We start from the raw sequence: 20,373 nt of genomic DNA on the forward strand, positions 1-20,373 counted from the left end.
AGCTGAGATACACTCTCTCTACTATGTCTAGGGCCAAGAGTAGAGAAAAAGTGTTTATTGACTCTACCACCCATCTGAATCCAGAAGGACTCCTGTGCATGAAAGGCATACTCTGCTCTTTGATCAAGCAATGCTGCAACACCAATCTCACGTCTGAGAATATCTCGTCTCCTGATAGAAGCAACTGAGCAGTAAAAGTCGCTAATACCAGAGAGGGCAGCGGCTAAATGTGAAGGATGTGGCTGCCCACCCTGGACATGAGCAAACCATATCCGTAGGGCTGCCTCTGTAAGGGCCTCCTCTGTGTAAAAGGCATCTGGAATCCTGATGCTGGCAGATCGGCCTCTCAAGCGAGGCTCTGAGATAGCCAGAAAAACAGGGAAATGGTCTGAGGTGGAAACCCCCGCAGCAATGCATACCGATCCACCTCTGTCTAGTGCCCAGTCATCTACATAAAATCTGTCAATGCGTGCATGAATAGGCATCTGTTGCCTCCTGTTCGACCAAGAGAACAGGAGGGACTGTGGCTGAATAAGAAAGGCATCATCACACCAAGTATCTCTGCCACAGAAATGGAAAAGGAAGGCATCCCAAGCTGCTCTCTCCAAAGAGTGAAGTCCGCCTTCTCTACCCCCTTTTTTGTCTGAAGGTAACTCGACCATGTTAAAGTCACCTCCAATCACCCAAGAATCCACAATGGGGGCCCAGGAGAGCAAAGTCTTCCACATAAGGACACGTTCCCCTCTAATGTTGGAGGCATATAGGTTGAGGAAGCCAACCTTACGCCCTCCAATCAAAAGAATAATCCACTGAGCTCTAGAGGGGATAATGACTCCGTGCCCAACAACTAAGGGGAGAACCGACTGCGAAACTGAAATAGAAGTGCCTCCCCTAGTGCCCAATGCAGGCGACCAAAAAGTATGTCCTGAAAGCAACTTGCCTGACTTGGCACAATCTCTATAATCCATCTTGTGCTCTTGAATAAATAATATATCAATGGGACCCCCAGTAACACCTGGATGAAGCTGATCCCGGATCAGCTGTCTACGGCGGCGATGTGGGACGCCACCTAGGCCCTGTATGTTCCAACTGATAATCCTCATCGACGGGAGGATGTAGAGTGGAACACCTTACCCGACCTAGTGGCGGAAACAAACCCCTCAACAGGGGAAGACCTCCTGCTCGAGGAAGGAGGGAAGGAACCCAGTGGAGGAAAGTCAATAGGGGAAAGAATCCTGGCACCTGAAGAAGAAGCCCTGTCAATAGGAAACCCAACCACTGGCTCCCCAAAAGTAGCGGACACAAACTCCTCCTCTGGGAAATCTGAACTCTCTGCCAAGGCTGAAAACGAGTTCCTGTGGAGCAATCCAGACACCGGAGTACGAAGGATCCCTTGTGAGGGAAGAGGATCAACAGTGTAAGCTATCCCCTTCCCCCTATCCAAGGGAGGGAGTGAGGAATGCTCTCTACCTAGTGTCTGCCCAGCCGCGGAGATCTCTCCGTCCTCAAGAGGAACATCTGGCAGTGCTGGATCTAAGGAAGAAGTTGCAACTGGGGAGGAGGTCGAAGCTTCAGCGTCTCGGACTGTGCAAGGTGAGACAGGAAGGACAGCTCGAGGTGAAGCAAAGTCTACTAAGGTACCCTCGTGAACTGAAGGAGGGACCTGCACACGTACTGGAACCCACTGTAAAGCGTCGCGTGTGCCTGAGGGAGGTGGGGGTCGAGGAGCAGGTGAAGGACCTGTACCACCCCCCTGACGAGGCCGAGGAATAGGTACTGGACCTGTACCACCACCTGACTGAGCAGGACCGCCACGTGAAGAACGAGGAGCAGGAGCTGGACCTGTACCACCCCTCTGTCGAGGTCGAGGGGCAAGTGCCGGGTCTAATCCCCCCCCTGTCCCCCCTGTCGATGCCCTGAGGCGGTAGCTGTACCAGAGGGCTTCTTAGGCCTTTTCTTCTTCCTGAGACAATCCCTGGCAAAGTGTCCCGAGGTCCTGCAAATCCTGCACTGGTCCTGCCTGCCTGAAATCTCCACTCTCTGGCGAAAAAAGGAACCATTCGGGCGCTGGATCATGACGTGGTCCATCTTGAGGTTAGGATCCTTGCAAAGGACCCTAACTCTAGGAACCCCATCAGCCTTGGTTGCCTCTGCTGCAGTCAATGGCAACCCAGGGAGGGGTGGGATCTCAGCAACTGCGCCAAAATGCTCCCCAATAACAGAAAGAAGTCGATGGTAAACCTGGGGAAGCCCGGGGAACCTGATGAAGAACAAGAAGATTTTCTTATCTGCCTCTACTGGGTCGAAACCAAGGTGAAAGGCTTCAAAGAAGATCTTCCTGTGTCCCACGTGTAAAAACTCGGCCTTGAGCACAGTGCTCGCAGCCTCTGGAGTGTCAAAAACAACCTGGAAAAAACCTCGTCCCAGAAGGCGAACATCTACCAATCGAGGAGTGAGGTCTGGGGGGAGAGCCGCAAGCATCCAGTCTCTGGCTTGGGATCTGGAAGGGTGAGACCCGAAGATGCGTGCTAGCAATGTGGTAGAGCACTCAATCTCTACATCCTTCTTGAGCTGCTGCAACTCGTCTTTAGAGAAAGTGATAGTTTTCGCGGCCGGTGGAGATGGAGTAGGATTGGTTGACGGGGTATCCATCGCCAATCAAGGTGAGGAGGCCGACTCGAACAGAATAAAAGCTCCTTCCGTTCCAAAAAAGCTGCGGGGGGCAAGGGAGGGGAAAGGAGGCAAGAAGGAAGCAGGGGGGAAGGGGAGGGAAGGAGGAGAGGGGCTGGGGCTGAGAGGGGAGAGGGGCAAGCTGAGAGGGAGGGAGGGGAAAGGAGAGGAGAAGAAAGGGAGGAGTGAGAGGAAGAGAGGGGGCGGGAGAGCAAGCAGGGAGGGGGCGGGACAGCAAGGGGGAGGCGAGGGGCAAGCAAGGGAGGGGGCGGGACAGGAGGAAGGGGCGGAACAGCAAGGGGAAGGGGGCGGAGGCAGGGAGAGGGAGCGGAGCAGCAGGGGGGAAGGGGCGGAGGCAGGGGGGAGGGGGGGGGGGGCGGAGGCAGGGAGAGGGGGCGGAGCAGCAGGGGGGAGGGGACGGAGGCAGGGAGAGGGGGCGGGACAGCAGGGGGGAGGGGGCGGAAGCAGGGAGAGGGGGCGGAAGGGCAGGGGGAGGGAGCAAGGGACAGGCAGGGGGAGGGGGCGGAGCAGCAGGGGGGGAGGGGGGGGAGCAGCAGGGAGGGGCGAGGGACAGGCTGAGGGGGGAGAGAGACGGGCTGAGGGAGGGGGAGCAGCAGGGGAACGGGGAGGAGCAGCAGCTCCGCTTGTCTTCTGTGACTGACCTCTTTGACTCCCCCTACCTCTAAAGTTACCACGTCCTCCTCCATAGGACTGATTTTCTTGAATTTGCTGCATATTCTGATTTCTGCCACGGCCTCCAAATCGTCCTGCTCTACCTCTGCCTCTACCTCTTCCAGCACTTGAGTAGAAGACAGCTTCTTTTGAAGTTTCTCCTGAAGAAGATGCACCACCATTTCTCTGCTCTTTAGAAATTAGAAGAGCAATCAACTCCTCAAAATCAGGAAAGTTCTCACGGACCGCAATGGATGTCCGGAATTGTACATAATCCTTTCCTAGATTATTCAAGGTCACAGAAACTAAATCATCATCTTCCACTGATGACCCAATAGAAGCAGGTGCATCTGCAATCTTCTTCACCTTCATGTGGTAGTCATTGAAGCTCATATTTTCTCTCTGCACATTATGCAACTCTTGCTTGAGCTGCATTTTCCTGGCTTGCATATTTGTGCTATACATTTTTGTCAAAGTATCCCACGCTTCCTTCGGCGTGCTTGCATCCTGAATATGCACAATCATAGAATCTGAAATAATGGTAGACAGCCAGTACATAACTTTTCTGGCTCTCTCATGCCAACCTTTAAATGCCTGCAACTCCTATTGATTGGGAACATTAGGAATAACTGGTTCGTGTTCAGCTCCAGTAATGAACTCCCAATAGCCTTTTCCCTTAAGGAAATTCGTCATTCTAAACTTCCATGCTTGGAAGTTGTTCTTGTCAAGCTTTTCAGTGACAATCTGTGAAAGAGCATCAGACGCCATTACAGAACACTGCAAAATATTATGTCACTGCAAAAAAACACAACTTATGCCTCACAAGGGTAAATCTGCAAAACTGACGAAAGTGGTATTTGACCACACAGTCACTTCCTAGTGACGATTATGCATCAACAGGAAATAAGAATGATTCTATCACTCCCAATATCTCTGCGCACAGGCATATGATGTAATTTCTGCGATAACTTTTCACCGACCTGCAGAACAGTGGTCGCACAGCAAAAACAGGGCACTTTCTTGAGTGCCTGCGGAAAACTTCCACCACCAAAACGGCGGGCCCCGAAATGGCCTCAAATAAAAAAAATTGATTTCACCAAGGGCGTCGCCCTTACCCATAGCATATACTGTCCTCTCGCCACACCATGAAGGGCGTCCCAATCTGAGACAGTGCACTCTTGCACTTTTCGGCTGTGCTACCTGCAGAGATTTGCTCCCAAACTCGAAAAAAAAGGAAAGCAACACTGATCCTCTTACTAGGACACCGCGAACTTGGTTTGCTTTCTTGAGCTCCTTACCGCGAACTGAGCTCTGATACCATGTGAAGAGAGTGGGAGAGAAGGAAGGAGTCTCATTGCGGCTTTCGCACATACACAATGGGGGAATATACACAAAGGTGGAGGCTGAAAACAATTTTCCTCTTCTTAGTTGTGAAAGCCAAAAGAACTCTAAGTACAAAAGAATAGGTGAACTCTATATGTGGGTCTCAGACCAAACTCAGCTAACTAAGGTGGCATACTAACTGAGCCACTAACTAGAGTACATAAAGATAGCTGTCATCCAACTATTATTCATGGGCGGTGTATCAATCACATCTGCAGCTAACAAGTTGGTGACATAAATGCACAACAGTCACCCTGGCATATCACGAGTGGAGCTCGATATCTCAACACAAATACCATTGTGAGTCCATGCCTCAGTCCAGGTAATCTGCAATCCTAATAGGCTGGAAGACAACCTCCACAAGAAGATCATCTGAAGATTTGAGAAGTCTTCCTCCCGACTAAACTCCTCATTTGCATCCTGCAAGGCAATAACTTGTGTGAACCTAAGCATTTGTAATCCTCTTCTCCTCTTCCCTCTGAAGAGCAGCCAACTGCAGGAGGATACCTATCTCTCGCCTGAGGATCCCACCTCTCTTGATACGAGCAACAGAATGATAAAGGTTGCTAATATCTGAGAGGGTTGTAGCTACAACTGACGGGGAAAGCTGCCCATTATGTGCATGTGAGATACCCAAGTCTGCAAAACTGCCTCAGTGAGGCCCTTCTCTACATAGAAGGTATCTAGAATCCTGATACTGGTAGAGCGGCTCCTCACCCGAGGATCTGAAACCAACAAAACGACTGGAAAATGATCTAAAGCGGACACCCTAGGTGTAATGCATATTGTCCCACCTTTGTCCAAAGCCCAATCATCCACATAAAATCTACAATCTCCTATCCAACCAAGAAAACTAAGTGACTGTGGCGGAGTGTGGAAAGCATCATCGTGCCAAGCATCTCTGCCATCTTCTCACCCTTAGCCACTCCATGAGATGCTCTTCTTCAACACTACCATTGGTGAAGTTGCTGGTCTTGGAGCTCTTCATCGCAAAAACTTCACTCTAGACCCCTTTTTCAGCAAGTTCATGGCCTCTCTACTAGCCGTCACACTGTTTTGGACGATTTAGGGTTTGGTTCTGGTCATTTTTCAGCTGTCGCATTTATCTCTACAGTCGCCCACCTCTATTGCTGCTAGATGACACTCTGAACAGCAAATCCAGTGCTGAAATCTGAGAAAAATAGTCAAAACTATGTTTTTTGACCTAAAAGTCGAGTTTTGAAATTTCAGGTTCGATACTCAGTACTTTTTGGGACTTTCATGATCAGAGGGCTCTTGAGTGTTGCTAGGACACTTTACTACAACAAATTTTGAAAAGACCTTTTTAATTTTCAGAATTTAGGGCTTTTCTAACTATTGCAGTCCTTTGGCATAATTGAAGCCTCTGACAGGTAAATTTTTTGGGGATTCCCCAAATTTGATGTAATTTCATTACTGCATTCATTTGGGCATTTTGCCTCCTTTGGGCATAATTGCTCAAATTTGAGGCTCTACTCCAATCTTGGTGACTCACTAGTGGCAGCTGCAACCAAGTTAGCATGCTCCTTGGATTGTTGTTTGCAAGGTTATGAAAACAACGGTCCTCTGTATGGCCAATATGTACAATGGAAAGGTTTTAATGGCTTCTTACCCTTGGAATATAATGCTTGCTCCTCGTGGACATCTTTGTACCTTTGTTCATGATCGAGAAGCATTGCAATCATTTCATCAAAGGACATATCCCGTGCTACTCGAAGTGCTGGTATGATATCACAAAACTGAGGAATATCCTCAATCCTGGAAAGGAGGATAGCCACCTGATCATCTTCCCTAACAGGGGCCTTCAAAGCAGCAAGTTGGGTAATGAGGGATTCCATATGATTCAAATGAGCATGAAGAGAATCTTCATGCTTCATATGGAGCTTAAAGAATTCATGTCTGAGAAACACTTTGGAATGCTTGTCCCACAATTCATGTGCAGTGTCATCAAAATCCAAGTGATATGGCCTAAGACTCATGTGTAAATATGATTGTACGGAACCTGAGCTGCTGCTCCTCCCCGTTCCCCTGCTGCTCCCCCTCCCTCAGCCCGTCTCTCTCCCTCCTCAGCCTGTCCCTAGCCCCTCCCTGCTGCTTCCCCCCCTCCCCCCCTGCTGCTCCGCCCCCTCCCCCTGCCTGTCCCTCGCTCCCTCCCTCTGTTCCCTGCTTCCGCCCCCTCCCCCTTGCTGTCCCGCCCCCTCTCCTTGCCTCCGTCCCCTCCCCCCTGCTGCTCCGCCCCCTCTCCCTGCCTCCGCCCCTCCCCCCTGCTGCTCCCCCCTGCCCCCTGCTGTCCCGCCCCCTCTCCCTGCTGCTCCGTCCCCTCCCCCCTGCTGCTCCGCCCCCTCTCCCTGCCTCCGCCCCTCCCCCCTGCTGCTCCCCCCTGCCCCCTGCTGTCCCGCCCCCTCTCCCTGCTGCTCCGTCCCCTCCCCCCTGCTGCTCCGCCCCCTCTCCCTGCCTCCGCCCCCTCCCCCCTGCTGCTCCCCCTCTCCCCCTGCCTCCGCCCCTTCCCCCCTGCTGCTCCGCTCCCTCTCCCTGCCTCCGCCCCCTCCTCCTTGCTGTCCCGCCCCCTCCCCTGCTGTCCCGCCCCCTCCCTGCTTGCTCTCCCGCCCCCTCTCTTCCTCTCACTCCTCCCTTTCTTCTCCTCTCCCTTCCCCTCCCTCCTTGCCCCTCTCCCCTCTCAGCCTTAGCCCCTCTCCTCCTTCCCTCCCCTTCCCCCCTGCTTCCTCCCAGCCTCCTTTCCCCTCCCTTGCCCCTCGCAGTTTTTTTTTGGAACGGAAGGAGCCTTTTTTTCTGTTCGAGTCGGCCTCCTCACCTTGATTGGCGATGGATTCCCCGTCAGCCAATCCTACTCCATCTCCACCGGCCGCGAAAACTATCACTTTCTCTAAAGACGAGTTGCAGCAGCTCAGGAAGGATGTAGAGATTGAGTGCTCTACCACTTTGTTAGCACGCATCTTCGGGTCTCACCCTTCCAGATCCCAAGCCAGAGACTGGATGCTTGCGGCTCTCCCCCCAGACCTCGCTCCTCGATTGGTAGATGTTCGCCTTCTGGGACGAGGTTTCTTCCAGGTTGTTTTTGACACTCCAGAGGCTGCGAGCACTGTGCTCAAGGCCGAGCTTTTACACCTAGGACACTTTAAGATCTTCTTTGAAGCCTTTCACCTTGGTTTCGACCCAGTAGAGGCAGATAAGAAATTCTTCTCGCTCTTCATCAGGTTCCCCGGGCTTCCCCAGGTTTACCATCGACTTCTTTCTGTTATTGGGGAGCATTTTGGCGTAGTTGCTGAGATCCCACCCCTCCCTGGGTTGCCATTGACTGCAGCAGAGGCAACCAAGGCTGATGGGGTTCCTAGAGTTAGGGTCCTTTGCAAGGATCCTAACCTCAAGATGGACCACGTCATGATCCAGCGCCCGGATGGTTCCTTTTTTCGCCAGAGAGTGGAGATTTCAGGTAGGCAGGACCAGTGCAGGATTTGCAGGACCTTGGGACACTTTGCCAGGGATTGTCCCAGGAAGAAGAAAAGGCCTAAGAAGCCCTCTGGTACAGCTACCGCCTCAGGGCATCGACAGGGGGGACAGGGGGAGGGATTAGACCCGGCACTTGCCCCTCGACCTCGACAGAGGGGTGGTACAGGTCCAACTCCTGCTCCTCGTTCTTCACGTGGCAGTCCTGCTCAGTCAGGTGGTGGTACAGGTCCAGTACCTATTCCTCGGCCTCGTCAGGGGGGTGGTACAGGTCCTGCTCCTCGACCCCCACCTCCCTCAGGCACACGCGACGCTTTACAGTTGGGTCCAGTACGTGTGCAGGTCCCTCCTTCAGTTCACGAGGGTACCTTAGTAGACTCTGCTTCACCTCGAGCTGTCCTTCCTGTCTCACCTTGCAGAGTCCGAGACGCTGAAGCTTCGACCTCCTCCCATGTTGCAGCTTCTTCCTTAGATCCAGCACTGCCAGATGTTCCTCTTGAGGACGGAGAGATTTCCGCGGCTGGGCAGACACCGGGTAGAGAGCCTTCCTCACTCCCTCCCTTGGATAGGGGGAAGGGGATAGCTTACACTGTTGATCCTCTTCCCTCACAAGGGATCCTTCGTACTCCGGTGTCTGGATTGCTCCACAGGAACTCATTTTCAGCCTTGGCAGAGAGTTCAGATTTCCCAGAGGAGGAGTTTGTGCCCGCTACTTTTGGGGAGCCAGTGGTTGGATTTCCTATTGACAGGGCTTCTTCTTCAGGCGCCAGGATTCTTTCCCCTATTGACTTTCCTCCACTGGGTTCCTTCCCTCCATCCAGGAGGTCTTCCCCTGTTGAGGGGTTTGTTTCCGCCACTAGGTCGGGTAAGGTGTTCCACTCTACATCCTCCCGTCGATGAGGATTATCAGTTGGAACATACAGGGCCTAGGTGGCGTCCCACATCGCCGCCGCAGACAGCTGATCCGGGATCAGCTTCATCCAGGTGTTACTGGGGGTCCCATTGATATATTATTTATTCAAGAGCACAAGCTGGATTATAGAGATTGTGCCAAGTCAGGCAAGTTGCTTTCAGGACATACTTTTTGGTCGCCTGCATTGGGCACTAGGGGAGGCACTTCTATTTCAGTTTCGCAGTCGGTTCTCCCCTTAGTTGTTGGGCACGGAGTCATTATCCCCTCTAGAGCTCAGTGGATTATTCTCTTGATTGGAGGGCGTAAGGTTGGCTTCCTCAACCTATATGCCTCCAACATTAGAGGGGAACGTGTCCTTATGTGGAAGACCTTGCTCTCCTGGGCCCCCATTGTGGATTCTTGGGTGATTGGAGGTGACTTTAACATGGTCGAGTTACCTTCAGACAAAAAAGGGGGTAGAGAAGGCGGACTTCACTCTTTGGAGAGAGCAGCTTGGGATGCCTTCCTTTTCCATTTCTGTGGCAGAGATACTTGGTGTGATGATGCCTTTCTTATTCAGCCACGGTCCTTCCTGTTCTCTTGGTCGAACAGGAGGCAACAGATGCCTATTCATGCACGCATTGACAGATTTTTTGTAGATGACTGGGCACTAGACAGAGGGGGATCGGTATGCATTGCTGCGGGGGTTTCCACCTCAGACCATTTCCCTGTTGTTTTGGCTATCTCAGAGCCTCACTTGAGAGGCCGATCTGCCAGCATCAGGATCCCAGATGCCTTTTACACAGAGGAGGACCTTACAGAGGCAGCCCTATGGGTATGGTTTGCTCATGTCCAGGGAGGGCAGCCACATCCTTCACATTTAGCCGCTGCCCTCTCTGGTATTAGCGACTTTTACTGCTCAGTTGCTTCTACCAGGAGACGAGATATTCTCAGACATGAGATTGGTGTTCGCCAGCAGTTAGCAGCTTTGCAGAGGGAAGAGCAGAAACGGCCTTCAGATGCTTGGATTCAGGAGCGCCTTGCTGCAGCGAGGGCTCACTTGCAGTTATTGCTTGATCAGAGAGCAGAGTATGCCTTTCATGCACGGGAGTCCTTCTGGATTCAGATGGGTGGTAGAGTCAATAAACACTTCTTCTCTACTCTTGGCCCTAGACATAGTAGAGAGAGTGTATCTCAGCTTATTGACTCACATGGGGTTTTACAGACAGAGCCAGATGACGTCTTACGCATAGCTTCAGATTTCTATGCCACTCTCCTTACTGCTGATCCTGAGACACACGATATAGAGGATGCTAGACAGGCTATTTGGCAGAGTATCCCAGTGTTGGTGAATCCGGATATGCATGTTCTACTTGACGCACCTTTCACCAACACAGAGTTCAGGACTGCACTTTCAGCCCTTCACAAGGGCAAGTGCCCAGGTTTAGATGGCCTCACTCCGTCTTTTTTCATTGCATTTTGGGATATGATTGGAGACTATATTACTTCAGCCATGCAGGCCATTTGGGACTCTGGCGAGATGCCTGAATCGCTTACAGAGGGCCTCATCCACCTTATCCCAAAAGGAGGTAGCAGAAATTTATTGTCCCAGTGGAGGCCTATCACACTTCTGGGGACTTGTTACAAGATTCTGGCCAAGGCTATCAGCCTCCGATTGCAGCCACTTCTCCCTGATCTTATCCACGACACTCAGACGGGATTTGTGCATGGTAGAAGTATTTTTGATAACATTTTTTCTTTCTGGGAAGCTTCAGAGTGGGCCGTGCAGAGTGGCCAGAATCTTGCCATTCTACTGTTGGATTTTGAAAAAGCTTATGACAGAGTAGATTGGAGTTTTTTGGAGGGCACCCTACTACGCTTTGGATTCACTGATGTTTGGATCAGAGGTGTTTCCTCTTTGTACAGATCAGCCCATAGCCAGGTACTTATTGGTGGGGTAAGGGGTGAGAGATTTCAGATTTCGAGATCAGTCCGTCAGGGATGCCCCCTTGCTCCTTTCCTTTTTTTATTCGTGGCCGAAGCTATGAGCATCTATGTTAGATCTCAAGCTGACATCTTTGGGCTGAGGCTTCCTATCAGAAGAGCAGAGGAGCTGCTTGACAGTGAGTTGGCTGATGACACAGCGATTTATTTGGATGCCTCTCCACAGACATTGACTTCTTTCAGGACAGCATTGGATTTATTTTTCTTGGCGGCAGGGGCGCAGATAAATTGGCATAAATCCAATGGCTTTTGGATCAGTGATGAGGACACTCCAGTTTGGGGACTTGACATAGGGTTCACTTGGGTTCAGAGGGGTGTGCCTATCAGGTATTTGGGCTGCCAGGTCGGCTTGGGTATTTCTACCACGCAGCAGTTTGCTCCCGTGTTGGAGAGCATCAGAAGGAAGCTTCTCTTTTGGAGCTCAGCCAAGCTGGATCTTGCCTCTAGAGTTGTGGTGGTCAACCAGGTCCTCTTGGCCACGGCCTGGTTTATTTGTTCATGTTGGTGCCGTTCTAGGGACTGCATCATTCAGCTCAGAAGACCGATCAGGAACTTTCTCTGGAGTGGGCTTGATGGCACAGCAGATGCCTTAGCCAGAGTGGCTTGGGAGACCCTCATCCTCCCTACACAGGATGGGGGTCTCAATATTATTGATCCAGATTTACAGTGCAGAGCCTTACTTTGCAAGATAGTGGTGCGAGGACTTATGCCAGGACAGGAACCGTGGAAGGACTTTCTTATCAGCAGCATACAGAGGTGCACACCTTCCTCAGGACGAGACTGGATGAGCAGTGTTAGATGGATTTTCACCTGAGCACACCTCAGATCACCTTCATCCCCTCTCATGGTTGCCATTCTGAAAGCTTGGGCTAGTTTCAGAAGCTCTCTTCGGAGGATTCCTCCTTCCTCCCGGGAAGAGATTGATAGGCAGCCCATCATGTGGAACGACAGTATTTTAGATGATCGTGGCAGACCACTGGGTGCCTCACTCTACATGCAGTGGGCTAGGTGGGAGAGGGGACCTGCTTCTTCTTTGGGATCTTGGAAAGCCTTCCGTAGGCTTCCAGAGGAAACCAAGTCAGGGTTGACAGTACATCTCAGAGGGAGTGCAGGGAGGATCTTGTAGATTGAGTCAGCCCTTCCAGAGGCTTGGATAGACACAGATGATATGCCTCTCACTACCTCCACTTGGGCAGGTACTTTCTCGAGAGGCGGGGTTCCACTTCAGGTCTTAGCCTTCCGAGGTGCACAGGAGGATGCTTTGGTTTTCAGTGTCCAGGATGGTGGCAGATTGCTCAGATCTACAGATGATATATTGCTTGAGTCTGCTTTTCAGCCTATCAGGGTCGTAGGCCTTTTGATGCAAGGATCAGATTCAGAGTGGTTCTTAGACCCTGCCCCCCAGTTACTCTCCACCGGGTCTTGGAGACTTTGGCTCTATGGAGGAGTTCCCATCAGGTATTTACAGTGGGACCCCGGAGAGTGGGAGTGGATTGACGCGGGGCATCGAGAGAAGACCATCCCCTTCTTTCGTTACACGGTCAGTAATGCCAGGAGATTTCAGCTCAGTAGTAGAGGTTGGAGACCCTCCAGAGTTCCTCATTGGGAGACTTTTGGTATTACTGCGGATCAGCAGAGGTACTTCTGGAGGAGGCTCTGGAAATCCCACAGGAATAGAAAGATCACTATCTTCTTTTGGCTTTCTATTCATGGAGGGATTGCAGTGAACCTTTGGAGGTCCAGATTCGGAGCCGACCCTACTTGCCCTCGTTGCCTTTCTGCTTCGGAGTCTATTCAGCATTGCTTATGGGATTGCAGACAGGCGAGATTGATTTGGATGGGGATAGCCAGGATCTTCAGTCACTTTGCCCATTCCCCACTCTTTATGACTTGGGGCTCGGTGGCTTGGCTTTCTCTTACAGGACCTCAGGTTTTCTATGAGGGACTTGACTCCTCCCGGGCCATTTCGGTTCGACATCATCGGGTTGAGCTCTGCTCGTTGGATGTGGTTACACACCGTCCTTTTACAGCTGTACATGCCTCTGTGGATACTTCTTGGGAGATTATAGCGAGCATAGCAGCCTGGCATATCTGGAGATCCAGATGCACAGAGGCTATGGAGGGTACTCAGGTTCATCCCTCGCACACATTGGCTAGTATCTGGACAGACATCGTACACACTCTGATGGCCGTATGGACGGGTATGCAGGGGGACTCCCGTGCAGCCTCAGCTAGGAGGGCTTCTTTCTTCAGGGAATGGAAGGATTCTCCTTTCTTCTCTGAATCTACTACAGGGTTGAGATGGCACTTTCAGCCTCAGCCTTGGTTTCTTTCCACCTCACTCTGAGGGGGTTTTTTATTATCCTCATGATTTCATGATGTATTCCGCTTTGAGCTTGCTCTCGCGGGTTTTTGTTCTTACTTAATAGAAGTCTTTTTCATGAAAAAAAAAATCCAAGTGATAAATAACGTCATCAAACAAACCCAAACCAATTATAGAAAGACCTTTGTCATTGAGAGTTTTCCACACTAGAATTTTTTTTTCATCAGATTTAGGTTTCTTGTCTTTGCCATTAACCACCTTCCTTCATAAGTAGAAGCCTCATCTTGGTTTGCCAAGTTGGAAACTTCTTACTAGAAAACTTTTCAATGACAATTCCTGCTTAGGAATACTCCATGTCTGCTTCAAATGTTGCAGCAATACGGGCTGAAGTACGAGCTCGGAGTAAAGTCTAGAGTGGTATAGACTGTAGCAGCAGCTCAGCTTGCAGTCGGGGCAGAAAACAGCCAAGAAAAGCCATCAGACCAGCTGGAATAGCGTAGACAGCTCATGTTGCAATCAGGGCAGATGGCAGCATTCTTGAGGCGTGCAGCAGCACTCTTCAAGTAGGTCGTTTTTCAAAAACGGGCTCCAAATGAAGTCATTTTTAGGGCGACCAGTAGTAGAAACGCCTCCACAATAGTAAGTAACTATTTCCTTCAGAAGATCGCCCCAAAACAACAAAAACGAGCTGTTTTTTAGCAAAAAAACGGGCTGCTTTTGAGCAAAAAACGAGTTGTCTCTCTACAAAGACGCCCACTAATGCCCACAAGAATGATGACCGAGTTGCTCCAAATCTAAGCACAAATCTGCAGCAAAAGCGAGGCTGATAGTTGCAGCAGAAATCTGCAGCATATCATGTAGTAGCTCCACGAATCAACTCCATGAAAACATCTCCAAAGTCGATGTGGAGCAGCAGCTCATGGAGAGGCTAAGGGTGAAGGAAGAAGGGCTGCCTTCCAAGAGGAAAGAGGGAGAGTAGCTCCTCTTTCTGGGCCTCCCTCACCTCGAAGAAGCAAGGAGAAAGAGGGAAAGGACTAGAAGAAGGAAGGATGGAGAAGAGGGAGAGGGAGAGAGAGAGGGGAGGCTAAGGAAGAGAGAAGATAATACTCAAACAAAAACATAATGAAAGTGAAAGGAAATGGAAATGAGCAATAGACCAAAATGGAAAGACTCACATTGATAAAGCTTGATGCACACTCCTTGATGTGTGTAGATGTGACACACAAGTTAAATCATATATAGGATAGGACGCACACAAGAATACCAAAGTGTATATCAGATATCTCCCAATATGACACGCAGCACTCACACATAAGAGTCTAGTAGTAGAACACACTAAAACACACTCAACTTGACTTATATGCAGCCCCAAAACTGTCCCAAATGCACGCATTCAAACTCTCCAAATGCACCTATACTCCAAGTTCTCTAAAGACTTCTATGCAAGGCAACTGAATGCACCAGATGCAACCACCTAGAAGAGGCTTGAAATGAGCGGAGGCAAGGACCAAGGCACGAGCTGCGCTTCTGTAGGCCAAAAGTATGTCAATGGCGAGCCAAATGTCGAGCTAATGGCTAGCTGCAGGTCCGGGAGCAGGATGCAAATGTGACCGTACGGACTATACAAAAATAGTCCATACAGTTGTATAGACTGGTACGGGCTGTTCGGCTCCACGATAGAAGTGTAATGGAGCACGCGGGAGAGTAGGAAGCAAGTAGGCAAGATTGACTAGCTCTGATACCACATGTAGGAACAAGAATGGAAATGGATTGTGAACACAAGAGAACAAGAAGTGAACACAAGTGAACTCCAACTGAAATGTTGAACCAAATGAAGTACAAGTACTTGGTATATGTATTCCAAGTACTAACACACAAAATAGACTAAGTCCTAGTCTATCCTACACCACCAAATCATTGTATATCTCTACACCTACGTCATGGTGGTCTTCTCACCTCCGATGTTCTTTGTGTATGTTGCACCTTCAGTCACCTCACTGAGACATTACACGAAGCTCAAAATTTGACACAAAAAACTGGCTACAATTTATTTTCTTTTTTTTTTTGCAAAAAATGGACTTCTATTAAGAAAGAAACTCGCAAGAGCAAGCTCTGTGCAGTGATACAACGTGCTAGGCATGTAATAAAACACCTCAAAGGAATGAGGTGGAAAGAAACCAAGGCTGAGGCTGAAAATGCCAACTCAACCCTGTAGAAGTCTCAACAAAGAAGAGAGAGTCTCTCCAATCTTTGAGAAAAGTAACTCTCCTGGAGAAGGCTGCTTGAGATGGTCCCTGCATGGTTGCCCAAATGGCAACCAGAGTGTGTATCATATCTGTCCAAGTACTGTGGCCAAGATCTGAGAAGGGTGAACCTGAGAACCCTCCAAAGCCTCAGTGCATCTGGCTTGCTGCAATGCTAGCTAAGACCTCCAATGGAGAGCCAACCGATGAATGAGCTGCCCTGAAGAGAGATGCCGGGACATCCTCTAGAGAGCACAACTCCACAAGGTGTCATCGGATGTGAAGAGCCCAAGAGGAGTCAAGTCTCTCAAAAAAGACCTGGGGCCCTGAAAGAGTGATCCAAGCCACTGATCCCCAAGTCATATAGAAAGGTAGGCGAACAAAAGTGCTGAAAAGTCTTGCAATCCCCTTCCATATGATTCTCGCCTGTTTGCAATCCCAAAGGCAGTGCTATATTGTCTCCAAAGCAGAAAGGCAACGAGGGCAAGACGGGTCAGCTCCGAACCTGGATCTCCATTGGTTCACTGCTATCCCACCATGAATAGAAAGCCAAAAGAAGACAGTGATTCTTATACTCCAGTGGAATTTCCAGAGCCTCTGCAAATAGATTTTCTGCAAGTCAGTAGAAATCTGAAAGTTCTCCCAATGATGAGCTCTGGTAGGCCTCCAACCCCTACAACTGAGCTGGAATTTCCTGGCATTACTGACCGTGTAACGAAAGAAAGGATGCCCTTCTCTTGATGCCCTTCATCTATCCATTCCCATTCCCCAGGGTCCCACTGCAAAAACCTAATTGGGACACTTCCATAGAGACACAGCCTCCATGAGCCCAAGGTGATGAGAAGCGGGTCAGGATCCAAGTACCACTGTGAAAAAAAGCCATGCTCAAGGAAGCGCACTATCCTGACTGGCTGAAACGGTACCTCCAACAAGATATCGTCTGTGGATCTGGACAGCCTGCCCCCATAAGAAACATCAAAAACTAAGGCACCCTCATGTGTGTCATGAAAACAATCACCTGTAAAGGAACTCCCAATCTGGAAAATGTCCCCATCCAGGTGGAGCAAGTAAGAGGCATGTCATCTGTGTCCACCCAATCCAAGGGCAAGGCTGCATCAATCTGTTGGACTCTCCCTGCACTCCCTCTCAGATTAAGAACCATTGAGAGAGGGGAAGGGAAGGAGAGGATAGACTGAGGGGGGTAGACGGAAGTAGGCTGAGGGGGAGGCGTAGGGGAGCTAAGTTAGGAAGGAAGGGGGAGGGGGAGGGGGAGGGGGCTGGCGGGGAGGGAGAGGGTGGGCAGGGGAGAGGAAAAGAGGGGGGGGTTAGGAGGGAGGGAGGGGGCTGACGGTGGGGAGAGAAAGTGGGGGCGGGGGAGAGGAAGTAGGGGGTGGGTTAGGAAGGGAGGGGGCGGGGGAGAGCTGGAGGGGGGCAGCGGGGGGGGAGAGGGAGAGCGGAGGAGGGGGCGGGGGAGGGGAGGGAGGAGGGGGGGCTGTCGGGTGAGGGAGAGGGGGGGCAGGGAGGGCTGTCGGGTGAGGGAGAGGGAGGGCGGGGGAGGGGGCGGGGGAGGAGGAGGGGGCGGGGGGGCAGCGGGGGGGAAGAGGGAGGGCAGGGGGGGGAAGGGGGAGGGAAGGGGCGGGGAGGAGGAGGGGGCAGTGGGGCAGCGGGGGGAGGAGAGGGAGGGCGGAGAAGGGAGGGGGCGGGGGAGGAGGAGGGGGCAGGGGGGCTGGCGGGTGCGGGAGAGGTAGGGCGGGGAGGGAGAGGAAGGAGGGGGTGGGTGGGCTGGCAGGGGGGGAGAGCGAGGGCGGGGAGGAGGAAGGGGAGAGGGAGGGTGAGGGAGGAGGGAGAGGGGGCTGGCGAACAAGAGGGAGAGGAGGAACAGCGAGGGGATGGAGAGGGAGAGGGGTGAGGGAGAGGGAGAGGGGGCTGGCTGAGAGAGGGAGAGGGGGGGGCAGTAGCTCAAGAACAGAGGAGCAGCCAACAGGACATGTTAGGAAGCCACACACCAACTGGCTACAATTTCTAAATTGAGTAGTAGTGAAATTGACATAGTAGCTAGAGAGGAAGGTCTTGAAAGACATATTCATAGCCTATACTGGCCATGAGGATAAAATGAATGTAGCACTACCATGGAGACATTGTCTGGTGGAAGTATTTCGACTGCCTTGGCAGTCTACTCATTATACTGCCTACAGCCACCTACCTTGAGGCAAGCATTGTAGCTCTATATATTAATACCAAAGCTGCTCATGAGGCTTACAAAAGTGGTTGGCCAAATATGAGTACTTGGGCCGTACCTTTCAAAAGAATCCCACCCAGCATACTTAATATTTGTAGCTTCTTGAGATATCTTTATTATTATCATAGCATTGGTAGTAAGTTCCTAAGGAGAAAAGTAATTACAAAATATTGACTTGTGTCCCTGCAATAGGACTTTTATATGAAAAACTAATATCTGCATCAAGCTAGTATTTTTCTTACTAATAGCTGTTATAATAACCAAAAGGGGTTACGGAACAGCAGATATAGATTATTACTTCAAGGATTTTAGATAACAAAGCTTGCTTCTCTCGAGAGAACATGTTTTGCATTTGCTCTAAACTCTCCCTTGAAGCTGTTGCATCTTCTATTGATCGTTGGCACTCTGTCTGGATTGACTCCTGCTCCGTATATAACCCGAACATAAGTGTTTTTTATTTCAAGACAGCCATGTAAATCATTACGAACATGAATTTCTCACTATACGACGATTCTCACTATAAGATGATATTTTTTGAAGGAAAATGTATATAATTGTTCAAAAATAACTTGTCAGCCCCCTAGGACTACTAGCACCACCGTATACCAAACTCAAAAGCAATAAAGAAAATGTCAACACCAAAGCATCACTTTTTTTCCCCAGAGGAAATAACATTCTTTTTAATAAACTCCATAGTGGCAAAGAGTCCAAGGAGAATATAACTCCCCAATGAAGGTACAATATTAAAAACACAAGGATATTCCCTTGGCTGGATGCTCTTTGGGGGATTACCTCATATAGAGGGCTGAACAAATAGCCATTCTAGTGGTTTATAATGCCATATTATACAACCATCTGTGAAATGAAGTTAAGGGACTGGCTCCCATATATTGATAAAAGCCTCTCTCCTGCGCCTAGCGCGATCCAAATCTCCCTAGAGTCTATCTCATCTACCCGTGAGAGCATTAATGATACCTAGCCAAATGTTGGCCATTGTTTCCAAGGCTTATGTAGTTTGCTGCTCCATGTCCTGTCTGCACCTAGTTGTTCATATGTACCAGGCACTATCAGCTCCCATCTATGACAATGTTTAGGTGTCCACACCATCTTTGTGAAGTCCAGAGTATGGATGAAGGCCAACTCCTACCGTACCAATCTGAAGGACAAACTCACCTAAATGTCCTTGTATCCACAAGCAGGTCCTCTGTCTATAGCCTAGCCACCACTCCCAAGGTCACCATCATCTCATCCTGAATCCTAGCAAAGACCACCCTCAAAGCTCTCCTCCAAACCTTATATGACAAGGGGCAATCCCAATGCAGTGTCTATGAGACTCCTCTACAAAGCCACACCCTGAGCAAAAAAAAAACCAAAACCCAAGCCAATTGCCCCCATTGCAAGGGCTCTATGTGTCAACAACCAAAGGAAGTAGGAGATCATCCTTAGACTATAACTGATCCCAGCTCCCTATGCAGCTCAAGTCTATAGAGACCACTGCCTACAGTTTTTTTTTCAAACAAAGTATTTCTATATAGTATGAAAGAAAAGTTCAATGCGGGAGTACTTCATGCCATGCATGAGAGAAATCAAAGCTAAAAAGGAGCTAGCAAATAGCCAGGGTTGAGGCTGAAAACGCCATGTCAACCCTGAAGCAGAATCAAAGAACATGACTCTACTATGTGTCGTTGAGCAGAAAAAGCCCTATCACAATCATGTCCTCGAAGAAGACCTGAGGCGGGGCGTAAGAGAAATCCAAGAAACTCATGAAGAAGGGTGATGTATGGAAAGCGCATAAGATCTTGAACCCTTCCAGATCGTCCTCACTTGTCTACACCCCTAAAGGCAATGCTGAATTGACTCAATTGCAGAATGGCAACGAGGACATGTAGGGTCAGCAGCCCCGAACATGGACCTCCACAAGTTCACTACAATCAAAATAATAGAGTGATTTTTTTATTCCCGATGGACTTTCAAAGTCTCCTCCAAAAGCTTTTCTACACATCTGCTGAAATGTGAAAACTGTCCCAATGAGGAGATCTAGAGGCCTCCAACCTCTACAACTAAGCTGAAATCTCCTAGCATATTTAACCGCGTAACAAAAGAAGATGATGCTCTTCTCTCGGTGCCCTTCATCAATCCACTCCCACTCCCCACAGTCCCACTGCTAAGATCTGATGGGGACACCTCCATAGAGCCAAAGTCTCCATGAACCTAGGGCCATAAGAATAGGAACGAGATCCCGGTACCACTGTGAATTTGTACCTGCTCCGTATAGCCTGCAATCCTGACCAGCTAGAAGGGAACCCCTTGAACGATATCATCAGAGGAAATGTGTACCCTCCCTCCAAACTGAACATAAAAAACTAGGGCATCCTCATGTGCATCCCACAAAACAATAACCTGAATAGCAATAACCATCCTAGTGAAAGCACCCAACCAAGTGGAATCCGTATATCATCTATAT

The 20,373-nt window shown here is 50.0% G+C and overlaps 1 protein-coding gene across 1 annotated transcript in view; it reads right to left on the reverse strand.

Moving 5' to 3' along the window:
- LOC147894953 (uncharacterized) overlaps positions 1-20,373 on the reverse strand; it is a 170,016-nt gene that overhangs the window by 96,908 nt on the left and 52,735 nt on the right. Inside the window, exon 5 of the mRNA XM_087384268.1 lies at positions 18,208-18,330. Coding sequence (XP_087240394.1) covers positions 18,208-18,330 — 123 coding nt within the window. The remainder of the gene's footprint in view (positions 1-18,207; positions 18,331-20,373) is intronic.

Source organism: Dipteris shenzhenensis, chromosome 13, assembly GCF_047967505.1.
Source record: "Dipteris shenzhenensis isolate YYH24624 ecotype China chromosome 13, Dip_SZ_1.0, whole genome shotgun sequence".
In the NCBI taxonomy this organism is placed as follows: Eukaryota; Viridiplantae; Streptophyta; class Polypodiopsida; order Gleicheniales; family Dipteridaceae; genus Dipteris; species Dipteris shenzhenensis.